Source organism: Larimichthys crocea, chromosome VII (genome assembly GCF_000972845.2).
Source record: "Larimichthys crocea isolate SSNF chromosome VII, L_crocea_2.0, whole genome shotgun sequence".
Classification (NCBI taxonomy): domain Eukaryota; kingdom Metazoa; phylum Chordata; class Actinopteri; family Sciaenidae; genus Larimichthys; species Larimichthys crocea.
The window spans coordinates 13,016,716-13,040,628 of record NC_040017.1 but is presented as its reverse complement, the minus strand read 5'-3'; the positions used below and the strand labels follow the sequence as shown (position 1 = coordinate 13,040,628).

Genomic DNA, 23,913 nt, shown 5'->3' with positions numbered 1-23,913 from the left:
ACCTGTTAACTCTTCATTAACAGACAAACATGACCTCTAAAAAACGTGCCTTTGTTAAGCAGTTTAATTACTATTTTGTGTTTGTCTGTGTGTGTGTCCTCTAGACGTGATCCGCAGGAGGCTACGGATTGCAAAGAGGAGGCGGAAAAGGGGAAGAAGACAGGAGTGTGTTCTTCTGCCCAGCTCTTCCAGCTCAGATGAACATCCATAGAAAAATGAAGGAAACGTCCTCAAGAATGTCAAGAATGCACCCAAGCATCACTGCATGTAGAGGATTTGAGACTCATTTTTAGTCTAGCATTCCCCATAATCATACTATCCATACACCATTTATATAGTATTCAGTGTGTCGGACGTGTCATATAGATATAGAGCTGGATCACCGCCGTCAAAAAAAAGATGTTGCTGGATAACATGAAAGCTGAAGCTGAAATACAACATCAGATCCGTTGTCCAAATTGATTGGGTATGGTGTGATTCCATAGAGGTCTTCACTCATTGGTTGCATATAGATTATTTAGAATAGTACCATCTATTTCTCACAGCAGGAGAACAGAAATACATTTTTTTGACCATTGAAAATGCACCAGAACACAGAGGTAAATGATTTGTTAACAGGAAGCTAGTGCATTTTTATGTAAGCATGTGCAACTCTCATGAGTCATGTGGTACTGGATCAGTCATTTAAAGCCCAGGGACCTCCCTGTAAACATTACAAAGAGAATCCCTCACGTTGTATTTCACGACATGCAAACTTGATATATTTGTACGACTACTTGTCGTACAAATACGTCTGATTATACTCTGCTACACATTGCACAGTGTTCACACCTCATCATGCTCTCTCCATGTGTTAGAATCAATATCAAATCTCCAGTTCTGGCCTGCGTTCATTTTGTCATATCTTTTGTTTCCATAAGTAGTTTTACAGTAACCTGTGAAGGTTGTGTATGTGAATATGTAAGTTGCTGTTCTAAGCAACGCTGTGTGCTGTATGTGTTGTCATTCCATGGTACAGACGTGAAGAGCTGTTATCTGAAAGTTTTTTTTGGACAGACTTTAGAGAAAGACTTGCAAAGACAATAAATTCTTTGACATAAGTGTTGAGTGTTGTTTGAAACTGATGACCTCTGACCAGTTATAGCCAGACCAATAACTGGATTTTCGAGGCTGATGCCAACATCAATATTTGAGAGGCTGACAACATATTGGCTGACAATTTTGGTAAATATAATGGAGACTAAAGAACCTCAAACACAAGCGTAATGTGGTTTGTAGGACCGGCTCAACAAAGCAAAAGAATTAGATTTAGCTTCCTTTAAGGGTAAAAGAAGAGAAGAACTCTATTATAATACAACAATAAAAAGTTGTTTTTCCACCCTCTCTGATAATGTACAAGTTAGTACTGTATTGTGGAGTAAGCACAGTTTTAGTCACTGCACTGATCTGTTTGATTAGGCTTGTTTTGCCCACAGCATGTCCCTTGTGTGTCAGTGTTTATGTTCATGCATTGAGAACAACACTACTTGAACAACATCGAGGGGAGTGTTTTTCTTTGTTCAGAAACGTATGCTTTACAGGCTCATACACGTCATTATTTTTTATTTTTAAAAATGATTTTTTTGGCCTTTTATGATAGGATAGCTGAATATAGACAGGAAGCAGAGAGAGGGGGAGTGAGATGCAGTAAATTAGCCGTCCGATGCGGGATTCGAACCGGGGCCAGCTGCAGCGAGGACTATAGCCTCCACACACGGGGCGGCCGCTTAACTCACTATGCTACCAACTGCCCCATGTCATTATTTTTATGTGTATTGTCAGGTTGTTCATTTAAACTTGCAAAAAAGTGAGATTTATTTTGCAGTCTACTCAGACTCTCCCACCCCCTCATACCCACTCCTGAACTTCATTGGATGGTTTGCAAACACGTCACAGCACATTGTCATTTGTAGAAATAAAAAATGTTAAGGGAGGGTTAACGGCGTGTAAATCATCAAAAATGTGACTCAGTGTTGTTATCTTGGAAGAAAAGTATTTAAGAAAAATGTGCAAACATTAAATTCAGGGAAAAACAACAATGTGTGTTAATGGCATGAAATAATTCAAACCTTTAATTCAGGCATCAGGACACAGGATTTCTGACTTGTGTACCTTATACCAACTTATCTTTAAGTACCTCACCATGATTCAGTTTTTCTTTTGGCCCTTAATACTGAACGGTTTGGATACTTGCCCCTGACACGCTACAGAAAACTAAATACTGAGAGCAAGACCCAAATGCAGACAGACCCACCACTTGTTTTACTATTTTATTACAAATGTACAGCTTATGAGTTTCCATTACGATTGACCTTTTAAGTCCTTGTTTTCTCTACTTTATACAGTTTTTTAACTTCTGTTAAAAGATAACTCTCCCGTTACCCATCTCCCAAAGTGTAGAGCTGTGAAGAAACACAGGGACAGCAACAGTACACGCCACAGTGCACTGCCAATGGCTGAGTATCAGAAGTGTGTGTGTATAATTCACTGGCTGCAAATTTAATGTTTGTACTTGTAGAAGGCTTGGTCCAACTCATAAGTTGAGGGTGTGTGTTTCATGTTGGAAATGATGTGCTGAATGATGAAAGGTGTATAAAGTTGTGTTGGACATGAACCGACGGAAGCGTTTAACATTCATACTAGAGGCACCCTATGTAGTGTCCAACTCGGGGAAGGTCTGGGCCATGTGCATTTTTTTTTTCAGACCTTCCCCTCGCCATTTTTGAGATGACTGTAGTGCTAAGCCGAAGTGCGCTTCAGACCATTCCTATTGCCCCATCCCGAATCAAACCCTGCATCCTGCACCTAATGTACTTGGACTAAGACCTTTGGGAGAGTACAGTACATAATGTAGATCCTACTCCACCAAGCTGGTGTTTGAAAATAGTGCAACTTAGACCACGCTGTTGAGTAATCGCCTACATCAAACAGTTGTCCTCGCTCCTCGCTTATTGTGGATTCTGGTAGGATCATTAATATGTACAATATAACTACATAAAGGGGGGAGGGGTAATACCACAGCATAACCATACTTACAAGACTTCAAATATCTAGAAGTACACTGGTGTCAAGACTAGAGAGCTGAATGAAGATTGGGTGAATAGATCCCGCAGCCTGAAGCCCACTTGGGCTAACAAATAGACATAAATATCTTGCAGACAAACAAAACCCTAACATATAGCTTAATATAAAATATAGCATGAAAATATATGTTCATATATATGGCTCTAGTCTAAAACTTGGGCATTCATGATTGGAGGGACAAGCTTTTACTGCTGGCCCCACAATATGTGTGTGTGTGTGTGTGTGTGTGTGTGTGTGTGTGTGTGTGTGTGTGTGTGTGTGTGTGTGTGTGTGTGTGGAAGCATAGCTGTGGTTCCAGTGGTCAGTACATCACTGTAACTCAGCCAATCAAACAGGAGATGATGATAATTATGAGGATGATGATGTCCAAAGGCATTCAATAGCAAACAATGATACATTTCATGAGTCTTCTGGACACAATTTGTTTTGACAGGGAACAGAGCAAACAATCTAACCTTCCCTACCGTGTTAGAGACTGAGGAACACTGACAGTGAGAGACCTCGAGTGATGATAAAAGAAGGAGGGAGGGGGAACAAACCACAAGAAGAGTGGACAGAGAAGTGCTGAAGGTGGTCTAGCGTCAATCTCTCAAAGTGTTTGGGGCTAATTAAGGTCTAATTGCTTCTTGCTAAAAAGGCAGCAATACAAGAAAAGAAAAGAAAAAAAAAAGATTGAGATGCAACTGCCGTGTGAAGGATGAGGTCAACGTTTGAGTAAATTTTATGTGCAGAGGGCCTTCTAAGCACTGAGTATGCTTTTAGAATTGACCAATGCAAGAACAATGACCGGTTAAAGCCACAAACACTTTGAGAAACCAGCGACAGAGTCATTGGAGAAGGGTTAAAGTTGAATCTAAACTAGAAGAGGACGGTCCTCGTGGCAGCTAGGAAAGACTTTTTTTTTTTAGGTCCCATCTGCATCCTTTTGTTACAGATATGACCATATTTGTTCGGCACAGTACAACAAGCTTTAAAACCTACAGTAGGCCTAAGTGCGCTTTCTTTTTGAAAAAAATTAAAACAAACAAAAAAAAAAACATCTTTGTTCCCAATGTTGTCTCCCCATTCGCAGAGTTCAGAGACAGTGAGCTAGAAGTGACAACTTCTGTGGCCCAGATCAGCAGGCCGTGACAAAGAATCAACCGGAAAAAAAAAACACAACGTGGGCTTGATTGTGCTTGCCAGAAGAAGAAAAAAAAAAGAAAAAAAGTGAAAATAATACATGGCAAACTACATCAAGCACACTTGAGGTGGCTAAATCCATTTCAAACGAGCATGTCTTCTCCAATGAAATAATGCGACGAGTATCTTTCACCATATTTGCTTTCCAGGTTGCGAGATCTGGCGCTTTTCCACAGGACTACTTAAAGCTGCAACATACCAGCATGTGTATCAACTTAAATGTGACTGAACCACTTTTTCTTTTTTTTTTTCTTTTTTTCCTTTTCTTCTTTTTAAAAACATGCAAATAATGGCTGCTGTGTAATACAAGCACCCAGGGAGCACACCCACCATGTAAATAACATATTGCTTTAAAAGCAAGACCGGGTGGAGGAGGGTAAGGTTTATATACTCATACACAAACTTGCCGAACGATTTTATTGTCCTGCTTGGCACGGCAAAAAATGAATACGGGATTGATTCTGAGATGATTCCACTGGCTCTGTTAAATGAGGCAATTTTGTGTAGATCAAGCCCAAACAGACAGCTCAGGATGCATGAAAAGAGCGTTTTGATCCAGGTCCTGTCATAATGTACCAAGGGGCTTTCCCATCTGACAGAAAAAACTAAAACAAAAAATCTAACCCTCAGCACCCGCTCCCATTTGGCAACTGTAAGACCCCTTGGCCACAGGACATATTACAACATGACAAGAAAAAAAACAAACAAACAAAAAAACTCAAGTATCACCCAGAAGAGGCGTGCTTGAGAAATGCTGAGGACCATTTCACAGGTTATTTCTTTTATGTGTGTACGTGTGTGTGTGCATGTTTACTTAAATCCCAGTAAGAGGTTGAGCACATACTCACCACCTGTCTCCCTATTCCACTAAATGAGAATCATATTTGAGACAATAAAATAAAACATACATAAACAGTTAAATCAAGATGACAGTCAGTAAAAATATCAATACAAAAAAAAAAAAAACAATAGGCATGATAAACAACAACAATAAATCACAATTATTCCAGTGTAAGTGTTTGTTTTGTGTAAGTCATTTTTGTCCCCCAGAGGTGCAGACCACACCGATCTGCAAATTCAAAAGAGAAAAACAAAATAAAACAAAAAATGAAAAAAAAGGAGAGGGAGGAAGGAACTGAAAACATGCCAGATCATGCTGTGTACCGCCAACAACAGGGGGTGACGGGTTGGAGAAAAGCTGCAGCCCCCCCCCCCCTGCAAAAGCCAACCCCAGGAGGAAGCATCTTACAGCCTGGGTGAAGTGTGGAGACGGGGTGGGATGGAGCTGGATGGGTCCCCGGCGGGGGTCCTTCTCTGCACCGTGAGCTCATCCTTGTCTGGGACGGGATAGGAGATGGAGGAGGGGGCCTCCTGTCTGGTTGGAGAGAGGGAGAAAAGTGGGCCAGAGAGGAGAGGAAAGGAGAGGGGAAACGTCCTGACTCCTCACAGGACGGAGAGACGGAGATGGTGTGTGGAATATGTCACGGTCGGTCTCATCTACGCTCCCTCTCTCTCTCTCTCGCAGCATACACTCCCTGTTCTCCCCCCTCCAAGCTCAGGTAAATGGGGAGAGGAAGGGATGACGAGTGACAGGTGAGAATAAATAAAGCAGTGACATCTCAGGATCCAGTTCAATGTACATCGCCACCGTTGTGTTTCACGTATGCTTGTCACAGTTTAAGCGGTTTATTATACACATCTGATTCCAACAGTTTGTTTAGCTCGCAGCAGGCTGTAGTTTCCAGGTTGGATCCGTCCACTCGTCCTCCCCTACTTTCACTTCCACACACTTGTGGAACTTTTTTTTTTGCTTCTCTGTCGTGTTTCTACTCAACAATCGATTCTCTACGCTTCCGTCTGATTCCTTTTCCATGCATATTCCAAACTCTTCCTTTCCCCATCATTCTCTCAATCACTCCCCCCTCCCTCGTCCTCCCATCTTTAGTGTGATCATATTTCCCCCCCTCTCTTTCTTCTTCTCCTAGAATCCCCTCCCATCCCTCTTAGCCCACCCATGCATTGATCCGTTCTCTCTCTCTCTCTCTTCCCTCTCCATCCATCCATGCATTTGTTGGGGTCACTGCTTCTTCTCACGAGTGGTGATGGTGACCAACTGCTTTGCAGCCTTGGCGATGTCGTAAGCGCACTGGATGACCTGCTGAGTGAGGAGTTGGTAGTCCACTGCAGGGGCCCCAGGCTCCGATGGCGCCGCCTTACGGCACTCCACCTGCAACCGTGAGGCACTGGAAGCCAACAGCCGGAGGGAGCAGTGGACTGCATCCAATGCCGGGCGCTACGGAGAAATGGAGGGAATCAGAACTTACACGGTGGATGGTTTGGGATGTAAAACAGATTAAGGAAGATAGGAAGGAAGAGAGCGACACACAGACAAAGAAAGAAATGAAACATTTGCACAGGGAACTTACTTTGGGGAAGAGTGAGGCCATCTCAGTGACAGCGGAGTGGATTTTCTCAGAACATGGAACAAAGCTAAAGAGAGAAATATTATTAAATGTTATCTTAAGCATTCGCCTGCTGCAGATGTTTCACATGCAAACACTAAATTTGGAAAATCGGCTTTTAGCTTTTGTGCTGCTTACATTTGGAACATTTTACAAAGCATGTACCCATAGGTCATTTTAAAACCATGATTACATGATTATCTGTATGCATTTATACTGTTGTATTCTTGGCGTCATTGAAAATGAGGGCATGACCTCATTGGTTTTTCAAGATTTAAATGATCATCAAAATCAAAAAGGTGAAAATGAATGAATGAATAAATGTAGAAAGAATTTCTGGGAAACTGTTGGTGCTCGACGTTCCTGTGACTTGTGTCACACTGACTTGTGAATGTTTTATCCAATTAAGAGGACGTATCACGTGTCAGCAAGGATATAAGTGTGTAAGTGTTTGTCTAAGGCGGACTAAAACTTTTACCAACCTCTGGAGCGTCTCACACCTACCTGTCATGTTTGAACTCCTGAGCGGCCCTGAGCAGCTCCTGGATGTTCTTGGTCACTTGCTCAGTTTTCAGTATGACATCCTCTGTGCAGGGCAGGGTGGGATCCGGCTCCCCCGCCTCCCCACCTCCTCCCTCCTCAGACTCCCCACGGCCTTCCTCCTCACTGCTGCGGCCCATACTGATGAGAAAAGCACATAAATACACTTTAATTAACGCCTTGGACTTGGACTGGGTGCTTTTAGTGTCTGGCTGTTTACTCTATGACAATTCAAATATAAAAATAACGCGGGATTCTTGCAGTCAAAGCAAAACTAATTCACCAACATCTAGAGATATAGATTAAAACACACTGTGTACAGTGATTCGTGTTTGCCGCTGACCTTAGCGAGAGGTCGTATGTTTGTGTGTTGTCATAGTCACTGTCGGTGCCACTGCCGTGCTTCTCCGGTTTAGGGACCTGTGGAGAACACAGCAGAAACAACACGGTCCATCAGTGCAATAATTATCCACCTCACCAAGCCCATGCAATATTTGTAAGAGAGTGATTCAGGCAAGACATTAAGCCTGAGTGCAGGATCATTAAAAGGTCAGAAAAATCTGTCCTGAATCCCAAACTCACAAAGAACTCACCATATATCTGCCCATCTCTGTAGATCCAGACAGATGCTGGCTTCCATATGACGTTGGACCACCCTTCCTTACCTGCGAAAAGGGGGGAACAAAAGGATGGAGACAGGTGGAGGGACAGAGATAAAGGGGGGAAAAGAGAGATGTGTGGACAAAGAGATTGAGAAGGGAATGAAAGATTAGCAGAAAGAGATGGATGGAGAAATAAGAAAAAAAAAGAGTGTGGGGGACAGAGAGGAGAGATGTCTTTTTTTTATAAACAGCAGAAAAAACAAGATGAATGAGCCGGTGAGAGCAGCGTCAGATCAACTCGGCAGCTCACCCATCATCCCATCAAGACTACATGGTATCTAACTGAAATTCAAACACTGGCAACTAAACTAACTGGTGATGGACAACTATACATCACGCAGGGGATCGAAACAGGACTACACACATATTCTATACTAATGTTGATCTCCATTATTAGAATGCGTAATAAGCAGAAGTGGTGCAGAAGTTGCATGTGAGAGAATCCTACATTTGATGAAATGGCAAACAATGCAATGACAGACAGAATGCTTACATCCAGAGGATGCACGGCTGCACTGCAGTGAGCAAGGGACAGACAGGTGAAGAGACAGACAGACAGAAAGGAAACAGACAGGTAAATCTTTGTGTAACTGGTGAACTGGACTCCATGGAGGTCTCCATAGAACGGCTGACAGTAGTGGTGGTGTGCTTGAATACTTAGTAGATGTTGCTATAGGCTAAATGCTGCCCAGTGTTATAACTGGTCACCTTGCAGTCTGCCGCATCAGATCACTTTACCAAAAAAAAAAAAAACATATTGTTCGGACACCAGAAATGTGTGTGCATAAGTGTGTGATCATAAATTAAGCAGCTGTCCAGAAGCCGGAGTGCTAGCTGCGAGGTCAAAAAAGGGTCAAAAATGTAAAAGGTCAAAGGGTTGCAGAGCAGGCTAGAGAGCGGAGAAATCAGAGGCATCGCCAGGCAACCAAACAGACAACACAATCCCTATTTTCCATCTTTCTCCTTAATGTCGCATTTATGCATTTCCCCTTTATGGTGCTAAAAATAAATAAATAAATAAATCATAGACTGAGGTTGTATTGTTCTGAGACAAATCTGTGCCATGCTTTTAAATGGGGATCATGCACAACTGGACCTTTCAAAGAGAAGGATCGGGAACTATGATGCAGGGTGAGAGAAAGTCGAAGGGGAAATAGAGAGATCAGGATTGGACTATCACCCATCAATCAGGCCAAAGAGAGCCAATCAGGGCCACCGAAAGGAAGGTGGGAAGTAGAAAGGGGCCGGTGGGGAGTTCTAACTTACGCTGGGTGTGTTGAGGGGCTGCAGGCGGGCTGCCAGGGAGTCCAGGGCTGGGGGACAATGGGCCGTGGGGCCGGGGGCAGCCCCTGGCTCGTACATTGAGAAGGCCTGGCGGTCTCTCCGGTGGGGATGGGAGTGGGGGACGACCGAGGAGGGCACAGAGAGCGCCGGTGGGTCCGCACCTGGCCCAAACCCACCCAAACCCCCTCCGCCTATTCCTCCTCTCATTCCACCCCCTTGCCAGTGGCCTCCCCCTCCTCCTCCTCCTCCTCCTCCTCCGCCAGGCCCCCCTACCCCATGGCCAGCTGCCCCACCAGCCTGCTGGCCACCCCGCAGTGCACTGTTCTCTGTCTGCATCCGCGTGATCTACAGGAGAGGAGGAAGGGAGCAGGGAGGGATGAGAGGATGGAGGGAGGGACATGGGGAGGTTAAAGGGAAGGGAGGTGGTGTCAACTGAATGGTCAAAGACAAGCATCCACAATCACAAGTACAGTAAAAAAAGGCTCATACATATTAACTCATATCAGTACTGGGGAGGGAGGGGATGTGTGGTAAAGACACTTCAATAGGTTACATGTCAATGCAGGGAGGAAGTCTTGGGAATGGGGTGGAAAGCTACATACCTGTATATACCTAGAAACATATAGTTTGGTTTTAAAAAGGGGAAATAAGGGCTCACCTACACTCAGGTACTGTTGACTACCATCTAATTTTGTGTCTGCACTTTGTGAGTGCACGGAAGCATGTCCTCCTCAACTCTTCACAAAATGAACACACGAATGAATCATGGCAGTCACTAATGAAAACAATGAGCCGGTGGTGATGACTCACAGGAAACCAAACAGAGCGACAATGAAGAACAAATGAGCGTTATTAGGTGAAAACTGTCTAAACTAAAAATGACAGCTAAAAACGAGAACAGGTATTTGTACCACCCTCTCTCCACATGAGAATGGCAGCTGCTTTGTTTAGTGAAAATCTGTCACTGAATACATCCGGAAAAAAAAACAGTGTGGGAAAATGACACCCTGTCAGGAAAAATACATCAGCTCTCAAAGATATTCAAATAATATTCACTTGTCTCTCCATCATCTTGGCCTCTTTCTGTCTCAATCAATTGTTCCTTCTCACTTCGCCAACCTGTCTTTGTCACTTTGTCTTATGTGTTCTTCAATCTAGGCGTCATCCTGTCTGCTTTTATATTCTGACTTCTTCACTTTAGGTTTCACCTTTCTGAGAGACAATCCATGCTGACCTTTCTTGCATCATGCCACCTCTCTCTTCCCGGGTTGCTCTCCACCATTATTAAAAAAGATAATAAATAAATAAAACATAAGCCCATACTTTCTGCTTTTTCTCCCACTCTGTATTTCTCAACATTCTGCACATGTTGACCCTGTTGACCTGGTTTGTCTCTGCTCGTCCTTTCATCTCCCCCCTCCATACTCCCCTACCTCCTTCTGGAGTCGCCGGAGCTCCTCGCTCAGGTTGTTGTTGACCTTCATCAGCTGCTGAACCTTGGCTTCTGAAGAGGCCAGGGCCTTCTTCACCTCCAGGTACTCCTGCAGAGTGATGGGACCGTCTGACAAGTCGGACGAGTCCATGCTCTGGATTGATACAACAGAGACGGGTTTACAGAAAAGCACAAGCAACATGAGCAAACAAAGACTTGTGAAGCTAAACAAACACAATGTATAGGATGAATGTACAGCATATACAGGGTGTCACTTTTGCAGCTTTGTGCAGTGGTAATAATATGTGAATCAGTGCCTTTTGACCTGAATCAAACAGAACTTATAACTGTGTGAGAGGGAGAGCACCAGCCTGCAGGCCAGTACTACAACTGGTCACACACACACACACACACACACACACACACACACACACACACACACACACACACACACACACACACACACACACACACACACACACACACACACACACAGTAGAGCCTTAGTTCTTCTTCTCAATGCACCATCTGCCCCTACTTCCTGTGACCCTGGAGCACGCTCAAACTGAGTCCTATGACACTCCCAAAAGCTAAACAATTTTAAACATTTTCTTACCCTATTCTTCAAAGCTCTGTTTGCTATTCATCCACCTCCCGCCCAATGCATTTCTATTTTACTCGTATGCCTCCACCTAGCACTACAGAGAACACCATAGATATAACTGAATACAGTCTCAGTTCAGGCCGTATCCCTCAATGTTACGAGCACAACAAAATAATGAATGCACATATTTCTAGAGTGGAGATGGGGTGGAACCCCTGACGTGTGGTTTCTCAGAGTTTTGCCCACTGAGCTAAATAAGCCCACAGGAAAACTGGATAGTTACTGGTTTAGCTGCTGTTTACTTTGTCGTTTCTACCACTCCCACTCTGCACCATTTTCCTCTCTTTCACTCTAGCTCAATCTCCTCTTCTCTTCCCTCTTACTACACTCTCTCTCCCTCTCTCTGTATGAACAATGCCTCTCTGACAAGGACCCAGAATAGCTGATGATGTCACTTAGGAGCTATGTGGCAGCCCGGACTGTATCCACTCCTTGCAAAGCATGCTGGGACAAGCAGTCATAAAGAGCTAGCTGATGCAACTACTTCTTCTCATATTTTCAGTAGCTAGTGTAAGAGAGAGGGAAGCAGCTGACTTGTTGAGAGAAAAAGTCAGCATGTGCAGAGTTGTCTGTTAGTGGATTTTACAGTGCATGTGGTAAAATGTATACTGGTTTCCCAAAGTAAGTAGTGTGAGTGTGTATGTGTGTGTGTTCAAGCACTGTACCTTTGCACGGTTGCTGCGTTGTGTGTTGTTGTTGTTCTGGGTAGTCAGCTCGCTGTCTGTGTCTTCATCAGAAGCTACGCTGTCATAGTCATGCTGGTCATCGTCAATGCCCAGATCCAAAGGGTCTGACAAAGGAAATGTGTGTTACACTTTATTACACTCAATACAGAATGCCCACACTTATCTGGCCACTGTCTGATTCCAGACAGCTTTCTTTCCACATACATATATACATACATAAGAACCAGTTGTTAGTAAGTCACATTTTTATACAGATAAAATATGCCGCCCAGTCTGGCACAAATTTAGGAATAAATCCTAAATAATCCTAATCCTTTCATTGCTAAATTGCTGGACTGGATCCCATTCATCATGTTGCTGCTTGCAACGATAATCAAATTTGCTTGTAAAATTTCTGACCAAATGTTTTAGGCCTAAGCCTAAAATACCATAACAAACAATGAATCAGCAAACGCTCCTCAACCATACGGCCTACATGCATATCGTTGGTCTGATATGCATAATGTACTGTAAAAAGTGAATTAGACCTGGGTGGTGCATTTATGGTAATTGGAAAGTTTGGAATTTCTAGTTTCTAGCGATACAATGCATGTTATTGTGGGCTGACGAGAAATTTATCCCAGATCTTTTGATTGTTTTTTGTTTTTGATTTTTTGTGCCACTTTATTGTTAAAATACTTTGTAATAATGCATATTCATCCAATTTATAGATTATAGATTCTGAAAGATGAAGACCCCAATTTTTAAGATTAGATAAGATTTCTATCTTCTATTCTAGGATTTTTTTGCGACTTAGTACCAGGCGCATGTGGCTTTAAAGGTTAAAAGACTACATTGTTGTTATAGAGAGGTATTGGGAGAAAGTCAATAAACTGTGCTGCATGAATCCATATTTTTTTATCTAGGTTATGTTCTTTGCTGTATAACTGCCTTCAGTCCTCAGTCCTGTTCCGTCTTTCTCTTCCTTCTAGTGTCTCACCAGTAGGGCTGCTGAGACCTTTCCCCTGCTGTCTCCTTTTGGCGTCACTCAGGATGTCAATGATAAGCGTAGCGAACTCCCGAGCGTTGAAACGGGCCAGCTTCTGACGGCCCTGAGAGAAGAACGAATCAGCAGTAAGGACACACACACACACATATACTCATATACACACACGCAGGCACACACTGGCATGGCCGGCTGAAATTTTCTAAAAAGGTTCTACCATAAGTTGTGTAGACTAAAGATACAATCCAGCCTGTAGTCAGTGGTTCACTGCCTGTGTGACTACTGTGGTCAACGACCATGTGCTGTGGAAAAACACAGTCATACTTAACACACACTCAAATACACACCATCAGACGTGTGCTCACGCATACACAAATGCGAGTAAAGAAACAGAAACCGTGCAATTACACCAGCATGCTGGCATCCGTGTAAGAGAATAAAAAGGTCACTTTCCACTGAAGTGCTGAACTGGAATTATTTCGCAAAGTGATGTGTTCAAGTTCAACTCTAAATGTGTGTGACTGTGTTTTTCTTTTGTTTCCCCACCAAGAAATAGACAGTAGTTACTGACCACAGTGAACTGCCCAATCAGGTCAGAGCAAACGTGGCGGTGTGGGTGGGTTTTTTTCTGCGTGTGAATGCTCGTGTTAAAAGTCAATGTTTACACTAATGAGCCGCGCAGATGAAGAGAAACTATGTGAGAGGACATATGGGATTTCTCTCTGACACACAGAGAGTGAGGGAAAGAGGGGGGAGAGGGGGACAGGAACACAGATAGATTACGTCTTTCCCTCCCCTTTCACAGCTGAAGATCATCCCTTGTCAATTTCACACTTATTTTCAGCTGTCTAACTGTCTACTATATCACTTGGCTCTATTTTTCCTTTTTGCTCACTAGTTTCTTCAGTTTCTCAGTTTCGTTATTGCCTACAGTTTAAAATAACTATAACACAAATGTATTTGGGAATATGCATGCTACACCTGTGGGTAACCAACACTGTAGTATGGCGTATGAATGAGTGTGTGTATGTTTTACCTGGTTACGTGTAGCAGAGTATTCAGGGTTGACTGGTAGGAAGGGCACCGCACTGCGTTCTGTTACCAGAGTGCTGTGGTTCTGGGTCGTAAGCCACACTGGAGACACAAACATGGAGTAAAAAATAAGTCTGTGTGTGTGTGTGCTTAACATGGAACATGGGCAGCCAGTCCATCCACCCACACATGCACACAGAAATAAACAAAGCACAGTAAAAACCATACAGTAGATCCTAAAACTCAGAAAATTCCAGACCCTATAATCCATGGTTGTGCTATGAGTGTGTGTGTCTCGTTGTATCCTTGCCACTTACCTGCAGTGCTTCTGTCAGAAAGCACAATTTGACGGCTATCGCTACTGAAGGAAAGGGAGAGAACAAACCAGAAAAAAAGAGAAGGAGACAGAAAGAGCTGAGGAGGAGGAGAGAAGCTCAAGAATTTCAGAGGCACTTCCTCACTCCGTCTCTCCTCCTCCCTCCTTCACTCACTCTGCTTGGCCTTCCTCTTCGACACTCATTTTCCTTTTCTCCTTACTCTGTCCTTCAAATTCACTCTCTGTCCTTCTCAACATCTATTTCCTCTGGTTTCTCTCCTTTTCTTCTCAAAGCTCGGGTCAATGATGGAGGTGTTTTCTATTACTTCCAACATCCAGTTTCCATATAAAGGAAAAGCCACAGGCAGAGATTTCTACCTCATAGAGAACGGAAGAACAAAGTAAGGATGGAGGAGATGAGGCTCACCTGCATCGTTTTCTCTGCGATCTACCTCGTCATAGACGTCCATTGCTAGCTCCTCAAACAGCCGATTGTTGAGCTGTCACACACACACACACACACACACACACACACACACACACACACATATATATATATCAAACAGGTCTATTTGTTTATGTCTACTCCTGAAACACAGTGTAAAAAACAAGAGAGAGGAAGAAGACAAGACAAGAAAACTATTTGTACTGTCAACAGGGCTGCAACTTTAAAGATTTTACTTCATTTTCAGTCAACCATTTTCTTCAAAAAAATAAAAATAAAAATAAAAAAAGATGACGTGTCATGATTTGTGACTCAAGTCCTTCAAAAGTTGATAGGTGACCATCAGGTCTCAGTTTTTGGATTACTTTGGAGCTAAACAGATGGCCCTTGAGCGAACAAACATTACTTTGGCAAGGAAAAGCAAATCTGTCTGTTACGCCAACCAACTCTTTGCCCATTTTTTAACCACGCCATTTCTTTATACATAACTTTCAAGGCCACAAGAAAAAAAAAAAAGAAAAACGCGTTATGTCTTTGACCTTGACGATTCTACCATCGTCTGTAAATTGTACTTTGATTGCACATGGCTGCGATTTAATTCTCACAGTTCAAACCCAACTCACCGCTTGAAGCTTCTTCTTGGCAGCTTTGGCCAATTCTGAGAGGTCCAGGCTAGAAAACACAGAGGACAACAGTCAGGCAAGCACCACAAAAGATACAGTGGAATAAAGAGACGGAGGGAGGGACGGAGGGAGGGACGGAGGGAGGGAGGGACGAAGATGTGGATATGGAGACAGGAGCAAGAGGTGAAGAGGTGGAAAGGCTCTTTAGCTAAAACAGGGGAAAGGGACGGGGGCACATTTGTAGTGGAATGCGTTAGGTATCACATCAAAAGAAAGGACTTGTTGTAATAGTGACCATTTGAAGGCATGTACATGTAAAAACAACTCTCTGTTCAGTCCCAGGGAGAGGCTGCATCTGTGCATTTTGCAAGCTACAGATATTTATGTCAGCAAAAAAAGAAACTTTCTCACTGTGTGCTGCTATATTCAGTCTCAAGAGTGTTAGCCTGTGATGTTCCACAGATGAAAAACTTTACAGCGTTACCTGAAGATGGAAAAGTGTGGTGTGAGTCTCCTGAGCACAGAAACACCTTACTTACTACAGGAGGCCCCTTGAAACTATTTCCTAGCAGTCTCCAGTCACCTAGATTTTTCTTTCCCCTAGAACAGCTCTACTTTCTAGTGGTAACAGATTAAGGCCTAATAGTCGTCCCACAGTGAAACTGCTGAATCTCATGCTGGTGTAGAACAGGGAAATCTACAAATGATAGGTCTAGTAGGGAGAGGGGGTTGAAATGAAGGAGGAGATTGTGGGAAAAAAAAAGGAACAAGGAAAGTGAAGATACCTCTGTGTCGGGCACTTAGGACGAGCTCTGGCTCCACCAAGCGCAGCGAAATGGAGAGAACAGAAGACGAGTGAGAAAAAAGTAAGAAACAGACAGAAAGAGAGGGTAGAGAAGCCACATCAAAACAGCTTTAAATTGTTATTATCAAGAGGAACCATTCACCAGAACAGATGCAAGTGGAGTTAGATGGCAGCTCAGAAGTAAGACCTACAGATCTTGAGGCACACTTGGTTTCACTGCCTGATGTATACATTTGTTAAGTTAATTCTTTGGCTCAGCTGTGAAAAACCAGCACCCATCAAATCGTTCAAAGAAGCTGAGCCAAATAATGCTTAGCTTGATTTATCATAACCTGACTGTGCACTTTTGCACCTCTCAAATCAAGCCTACAGTTTGGGATTAATAAACCAAGCACACCTCAAGTATCTCAATCATTGCAGGTACCTGTAATAGCTTAGATCACAGTTTTACGAGAAATAGACAGTTTTGACAGAGATGCCAAAGACCTCCCTTTATCTAACTGTTTTTTTTGGGTGGGGTTACACGTACGTATGGTGCCACCCTCTGGACAGAACATTAAACTGCATCAGTATGGATCAATCCATGCCAGAGAAAAACAGCGAAAAGAAGCAGTCATAAGTAGGCAAGTCAGGTGGCTGCAAAGTTCAAGTATACTTCATGCAATAAGAACACTTCAAACATGCATGAACAGCAGTACTTAAAACATGTATGTTATGGTCCATACCTGTCTGCCATTTGAGGAATGATATAATGGCCATTCTTGTGATCTGAGGAGAGTAGAGGAGAGGAGAGGAGAGCAATGAGGATCAAATGTTATCACAGCATGTCACTGAGGTTAACGGCTAGTTTTAGGCCTCTGTGATTTGCATACAGATTGATGGAGTGGGTTACCTGGGCGCCGTCCACAAAGGTAAAACGCTAGTCTGTCCGTCAGTTCATACTGACACTCTACAAGCCGCTCTGCTAGCTCTATATGGCCTGCCTGCCTGTAACACAGAAACAAACAAACACAAATTTGTTGTGCTTTTCCCCTCACTACTGTCCCACAGCACATTTATTTGGATTAAATGCAGACTGTGTTATTAATTAAGCGGGTTTCCACTGTCTTGTACCTTGCGTAGTCCATAGGCGTGCGTCCGTTGATGTCGGGTGCTCCGGGGTCTGCGCCGTACACCACTAGCAGCTCAGCCTGCAGGATCTGGCCTGCCTTTGCTGCCACATGGAGCGGAGTAGTGCCTTTCTCCTGGAGGGTCAGGCAGACACACAAACAGAGTCAGGACAAGAGGCAGGACAGAAAGAAAGTAACTGAACAGTGTGGCTAATTGCTAGATGGGGTGAGTCAGCGAGTCAATTTTTTCCTCACCGGGTGGAAGAAGTTGGCCTGTGCGCCGAGGGACAGGAGCCGAAGACACGTCTCTAAACTCCCCGTCCGCACGCTCGAGTGAAGTTGCTAATAGGGAAAGGTAGAGAGGAGAGAGAGAGAGAAACAGAGTGTCGGGGTGGAAAGATTAAACATCACCGAGAGACAGAAACAGACTGACTGCCCTTATTAGCCCAGTGGGGCTCCACAGCATTAGAGATCATTATTACATCCTGCTGCGTCATTGAGATCACTTCCTGCCACGGGTATTGTCAGTGTCAGTCAGTGTGCGTTTGTGCGAGTGTGTACACATGCACATATGTGTTTATACGCAAAAATCTCCTACTGACATCTATAAATGAAACATTCTTTGTGCTTACACATGTATTTCAACAATACGCCGATGTCTGCGTAGGCTAATTAACTTGAACTCAGAAATTCTGACCCGCTCAGCCGTGAAATACCGAGCACTCACCTTACTGAGGTCCTTGGTAGTGACGCCATCATCATCGCGGCAGGGTAGCTTGTGCACAAAGGCCAGCATCTGGTATTTGGCTCTGATGAACTCTGATTTAGTGGGACTGTACAGGAGGAGACGGAAAGGTGGTTAACAAAATTCATAGCTCAGGAAAAGTGTGCTAATCTTTGGGGGGGGGGGAATGAAACGTTTGCCACCACAGTCCAGATCACTGTGTCATTGAAATAGTGCTCTGCAAAACAAAATGAACACTACATTGTTTTGTTTTTTTTAAATCACCCGATGTGCATTTTAACTGAACAACAGCAGCATAAAGAACACAGCACATTTGTGGCTGTGCGCAATGTGTTGCAATTGCAATTCCTGATCATGACCAAACCATAGCTCCCAGCCCGCCATCCAAAAAAACACTCTGCTGACAAAACCTATCCTGTAGTTAGTTACACAGAAACCCTTTGAGAACAAAAACACAATTGGTTCATAAGATGATCCATGACGAAGAGAAAACTGTTTAGGGGCATTAAGGAACAGCCGGGTGCGATTGCTCGGAAACACCAATTATGTTAGGAAGTGTTTCATAGCATTCCTGTGCAGCAGGGACAAGAATCTCCTCCAGCAAAAGGTGAAATGTGTGTTAGTTGTGTTCCGTGTATTTGGAGCCTGTAGGGAGTATACTTACTGGACTTTGTCCTGGGGGTTGGGTTTCCTACGACCGCTCTGCACCTGAGCAGGGTCCAGAAGACTGTGTTCCCATATGGAGTTGGCCCCGTTACTAGCCAAGGTCTGAACCATCTGTAAACACACACGCACACACACACAGCAGTGACTCACTTATGGCTGACGATGAAGCAAGAACATAACCACCATCAAAGGAACATTCTGGTGAGTAAAGTCACTTTACAGCCCTAATGCAACACTCTAAGCTTTGAATTTATTCATTTGAGGATGACCAAGAAGCTAAAAATTATGCACACACAGAGAGGACAGGCATAAAATGTAATATCGTGAAAAGATAACTCAAACTTTTTTTTTTTTTTAATTATAGCTGGGGAAATTAATTGGTATCAGTGTGGAGTCAGGTTTCTGTACTAGCCCTCACCTTCTGTGGTCATATTCCTCAGATACTGCATTTGCTTTCAGTTTACCAGCTCTTATCTGCTGTATCCCCCTTTTTTAATTATTTTTTTTTCTTTACTTTTCCCTCCCTCAAATTTCTGAGACTTACCTGCAGTAGTGCGGGAGGCCATCCGCTGTGCCTCAGGTGCTTGACTATAGAGATATGGCGGCCTAAGCTGCGGTGGACTGAACAGCATTCATCACAGATCAGGACCCCTCGGTTGATACTGGTCCAGCCCGGGTCTGACAGACAAACAGAAATATGGAGCCATATAAAACATGCTCTGCATGATGGTAAGATATTTCAGCAGAAGTGCTTTCACCACAATCACTTTAGTCCAGGCTGCACGAACACTCCAACTCTGTGTTTTCCCCCCCATCTTAAATTAAACCCCTCAAAGTGCAAGTCACATAATGTGTGGGGCATAAATTACAGTTTATTACTGTACCACATTTCCCCCCCAAGAAGACATGTGCTCTACCTACACTGCTACCCTGCCCAGGCTTCATTCAAGGTTAAGTCAAACATATGCTCCCTTTAGGCCTCCTATTCTCTGCCGTAAGAGGTGTTTAATGAAATACAGAATGTGGATATGTATACACGGGATGAACTTAAATTACAGTGATCCTCTGTCACCAAAACTCTAATTATGGTATTTTAAATTTAATAAATGAACGTGCAATTCAATTATATTATGTATGCTTTATTGTATAATGCTCATTAATAACAAAGCAGGTTTGTGTTTTAGATGGCATACATCTTTGTAATGAATCAAAAAGCTGTGTTAACACAACAGTGTTGTAATAAAGAGTTGAGGCGAGTGAGTGAGGCGTCTTTGTTACGGGATAAAGCTGTATCTCTCTCACACACACACACAGAGTGCATACGCCATATGCTGGGTTGTACTAGAATTCCCCTTAGCCCAGCACACTCCATGAATTGTTACTCACTAATGAACTAATGCATGCACGGAGCCAAGCTTTGATAAAATTGCCGACTGAAGTAGGGCTCAACTGAACTTGTAACAATTATTTAAACCCTTGTACAAAACTGCAAAAATCAGTACGCAAGTAGGTCCAAAGGTCAAAGTTCAGTCAGAGTCAAGCAACGCAACACCAGAAGGTCTTCGCAATCCTCCATCGTACGTATAACTGTAAGGCTTTGAATGGACTGGCTCCCTCATATACCTCCAGCCTTATTTGTCCATATACTCCATCACTTCCTTTACGCTCCCTTGATGCCGGTTACATAACTATTCCTCAATTTAATAAAAACTCTTTTGGTGGTCGAGCCCTTGCTCACCGAGCTCTGCTTCTCTGGAACAACAGGAGGCGAGCTCTGTCGATACTTCCAGTCTGAAAATCTCCCAGCGCTGCTACAGTTATATGATATCCGTTTTTAAAAAATGACCAACTCACCTTGTGCATGCGTTTGTACAGCTTTTAATATAATATCATGTGCTTTCTGTTGTTGTCTCCATGTGATGTGCACTTTAAATAAACTGGAGTTGAAGTCATAAGCAGCTTTGTATAAGACCAGTGGTGCCTCACTGACTCTGCCAAATGTCAGATCTCAGTCTGAGGTTTTTGTAACATTTGTTATTTGTTTTTCTCTGTTTGATGTGATATTGCAGTGTTGTATGTAATTATGGAGGGAACATAATTTCCTTCTACCTGATATAAGTACCTGAAACTTATTTAGAAAATAGATGACTGTGAATGAGATGAGGATGGGAAGGGGAAGCAGCAGCAAAGTCCAGCGCCAGTCGACTGACACTGACAGACTGGGTCATGTTTATGCCCTGATGTGATGAGCAGCTCACTACTCATGCAGTCTGCAATATCAAAACAAATATATGCACACTTACAACATGCACATGATGCGCGCACGGACACACACGCACATCTACGAGGCTGTCTGCTTTAGTCACTCTCAGGCTGGGATAAAACTGTCTGAGCTTAAGGTATTAATGGAGCTAAAATAGTCCATCATCGGATGAACTGACATGCTCTAAGTCTTATTGCCTGCGGAAAAAGTCAAACAAATGCAAAAATGGCTTTGATTAGAGCTATAGTCTAGTTTAGAACAGTAGCCTGTAGGTTTTAAAGGCTGGACTGCAGCAATTTAATTCCTTAATCTGTGTAATAAATATAAAAACTCCCACAGGCTATGCTATCTGCTTGGCTCGTTGGATCAATATGAAGCTACACCATTAAGCTATTAGACCTGGATAGACTATTGGCAGCGGCATATTGGCCAAATCTGCAGCATGACATAATTTAGCCTAAAGTTGGGCTTTATTCATCAATAAAACATTGACATTTGTTTTTATAACTGTCACTTAAGCCTGCATAAAACATGTATTATAATGGGCATTAACATTTAAAGTCTGGAAACCTTGTGCTGAAATAAACACTGTAAATGTTGTGTGCGTTTACATAATTTCACTTGTAAGTTGTCTACATTAAAGTCATTATAAAAAGGTCAATCCTGCTACTGGTCTACACTGATCTCACAGCTATAAAGAAGTATTTTAATATCCAGAAGCAACATGTAGGTCCACGTGATGGCCCAAGTCACAGCTAGGTTGATTGCAATTCATACCCCACAGTTGTTATTCTGCTCAGGTTTGCTTTTGAAACTCAACCAAACACCACTCACAACATCAACAATAAAACTTGACAATATGACACGGTAAAAAGGAATCGGACGCCACTGTCGAAGTGCTCTAAATGCTTCCACAAGAGTCTCGGGTTCGTATACAATTGCATCTGCGCTAAATAAAAAGAGTTCACCGTCACGACAACGTGATTCATTGTCGCTGTAAACCGTGCAGATTGCCACGGCGTGACATTAAAGCCTCCCGAGGCTTGGCTAAGACTAGGGAGTATCAGACGTCCTTTGTAGCCATGCCATCAAGTTATCCCCTTGTATGACACAAAGCAGGGTGGTAGGGAGGTGGCCTGTCACCAGTGGCTAGGTCAGCATTTTGCAGAACGCAATGCGTGTTTGTGCATGTCGTCGTAAGGAGGGGCTACATGCAACGAGGTGATGGTAGAAAAAGAAATATACAGCTAGTAACAGGTCCACCAACACAATAAAAGCAAAACATTGTAATTTTATCTAAGGAAACACATGCAACTAGAATATTTCCTTACAAACACATATCTTTTCCTTTTTCCAAACTATAATATTTAAGAAAAACTGTTTAACCGGGGTTAGTTAGTGCTAGCCAGTTTATTCAGTGGGGAAAAAGCAACTGAGGTAGCATGAGGACAGAGAGATACGCGATGAAGCAGGAGGGGGTTGTGCATTGGAGTAGCAGGGAGTGGGTTCAGGTCATAAAGCAGTGGCAAGGTGCAGCCAGAAAGATTTTAAGCACCGAGCGAGAGGGCCCTAAAGCTTTTAGACAGTTTTGCTCACACACATACACACAGGCACTGCTATCAGGGAGAGCAGGTGTGAAGAGAGCAGCTGTTGTAATGCATGTACACATGAATGAATGCAAGAAACACACACACACCAAAAATCAAGTGCTTCAAACTAAACATGAGGTCATGTGAGGCTACATATTCAAGACAAAAGGCAAAAGAGTGGATACCACATATTTAAAACTAGCCTACGAATATGAATGTTCATTGCTGTGGTCATACCTGTCATACACATGACTGTGGGTGACATATTAGTTTAATATGACAGCTGAAGTTTGAACATTTCCTTTTCAACATGTTTAAATCAGCTTTCAAATGATTTACTCCTCACTACCACAGACCACTGTAAACTGTGGCTGAGACTAAAAACACTGTGGAAATAAGCGAGCAATGTATAGACACTTTTACCCACGTAGGTAAACTCTTTCAAAGGTATTCAACAGTACGCACATTTAATGTCAGACACTGTTTGAAACGAGGCGGCTGGTCCCTGGAGAAGGAGCGTTAGCAACAACTTGGCGTTTAGCAAAAGTTAGCCACACTAGCTAATGTGGTAGCTAAGCTAACAACGTTTAGCTAGGCGCACAATCTCAAAAAACAGTGTGCTGACATTAATACGGAGGTTTCCAAATATATTCATGATAGTGTGTGTCGCTACACAAGGTGTAAGACGGATGTTTGATGGCAGGCAGCAACGCAGTGAGTCAAAAATCGCCTGCTCGTTAGCCAGGCTAGGCTAACGTGTTGAGGAGTCAGTCCCGGTCAGGAAAACCAAAACAAACGTCTCTCCGAGGATGAAGCGATAAATAAATCTGACACTCTGACCCTCCACTGCAGCAAACACGCTGGGAGTCCCTGCATGTGGTCTCGGTCAAATAAATATACACATAAAGCTGTTCAGTGGAGCACATTAACGTTGAGCGGCTGTTAGCCCGAGATGTTTCCCGTTGTGATAACACGCCTATTTTCACTGTTTGTTTTGGGCCTAAGCGACGCTTGGAAGCCCTGCCCGTTTTCCTGCTCTGTGGACCCGCTGACAGTGACAGCAGCCTCGGCCCTGTTGTCCCATCATGTCGCCCTCCCGACGTATTGTTCCAGTGTTGTAGTGGTCTATTTTTTTTTTTTTCTAATTTATTTTCATCCTCCTACCTGGCGCACTGCAGTCGGCGCAGACTTCAGTCCTTTGTAGCTTTCTTGACATCTCGAAAGTCGCTGAAATCGAGAGGTGGATGTTGGCGAGGATGTGGTTCGCCCTTTTTTTTCCCCCGAGTTACCGACCGACGTC

The 23,913-nt window shown here is 43.3% G+C and overlaps 2 protein-coding genes across 4 annotated transcripts in view; one reads left to right on the top strand and one right to left on the bottom strand.

The window, feature by feature from the left end:
* Window positions 1-4,914, top strand: part of tp53i13 (tumor protein p53 inducible protein 13) — an 11,058-nt gene extending 6,144 nt beyond the window's left edge. The window contains exon 9 of the mRNA XM_010739045.3: window positions 105-4,914. Within this exon, the coding sequence (XP_010737347.3) occupies window positions 105-211 (107 nt within the window). The 3' untranslated portion in view covers window positions 212-4,914. The remainder of the gene's footprint in view (window positions 1-104) is intronic.
* On the bottom strand, window positions 2,297-23,913 carry git1 (G protein-coupled receptor kinase interacting ArfGAP 1). 3 transcript variants are annotated; one of them, XM_027280434.1, is made up of 21 exons: window positions 23,778-23,913; window positions 19,306-19,439; window positions 18,760-18,872; window positions 18,078-18,183; window positions 17,606-17,692; window positions 17,355-17,485; window positions 17,134-17,228; window positions 16,967-17,009; window positions 16,222-16,248; window positions 15,437-15,485; window positions 14,796-14,868; window positions 14,057-14,154; window positions 13,015-13,126; window positions 12,015-12,139; window positions 10,687-10,839; window positions 9,236-9,598; window positions 7,901-7,972; window positions 7,651-7,727; window positions 7,272-7,448; window positions 6,732-6,795; window positions 2,297-6,598 (listed from the first exon to the last, which is right to left on the bottom strand). In XM_027280434.1, the coding sequence occupies exons 1-21, from the start codon at window positions 23,827-23,829 to the stop codon at window positions 6,383-6,385; spliced, it is 2,367 nt and encodes a 788-aa protein (XP_027136235.1). In that variant the 5' UTR covers window positions 23,830-23,913; the 3' UTR covers window positions 2,297-6,382. The 3 variants fall into 3 exon arrangements, with proteins under 3 accessions (XP_027136235.1, XP_019112148.1, XP_010737353.2); XM_019256603.2 differs by lacking the exon at window positions 9,236-9,598; XM_010739051.3 differs by lacking the exon at window positions 16,222-16,248.

Excerpts from the sequence above, each read along its gene's own strand:
- git1 (XM_027280434.1), bottom strand. The coding sequence starts at position 23,829 with ATGTCAAGAAAGCTACAAAGGACTGAAGTCTGCGCCGACTGCAGTGCG. Across the intron at positions 17,486-17,605 it reads AGGCCAACTTCTTCCACCCG|GAGAAAGGCACTACTCCGCT; the intron begins GTGAGGAAAAAA and ends CTGACCCTCCAG. Across the intron at positions 16,249-16,966 it reads ATTCCTCAAATGGCAGACAG|AGCTCGTCCTAAGTGCCCGA; the intron begins GTATGGACCATA and ends TGGTGGAGCCAG.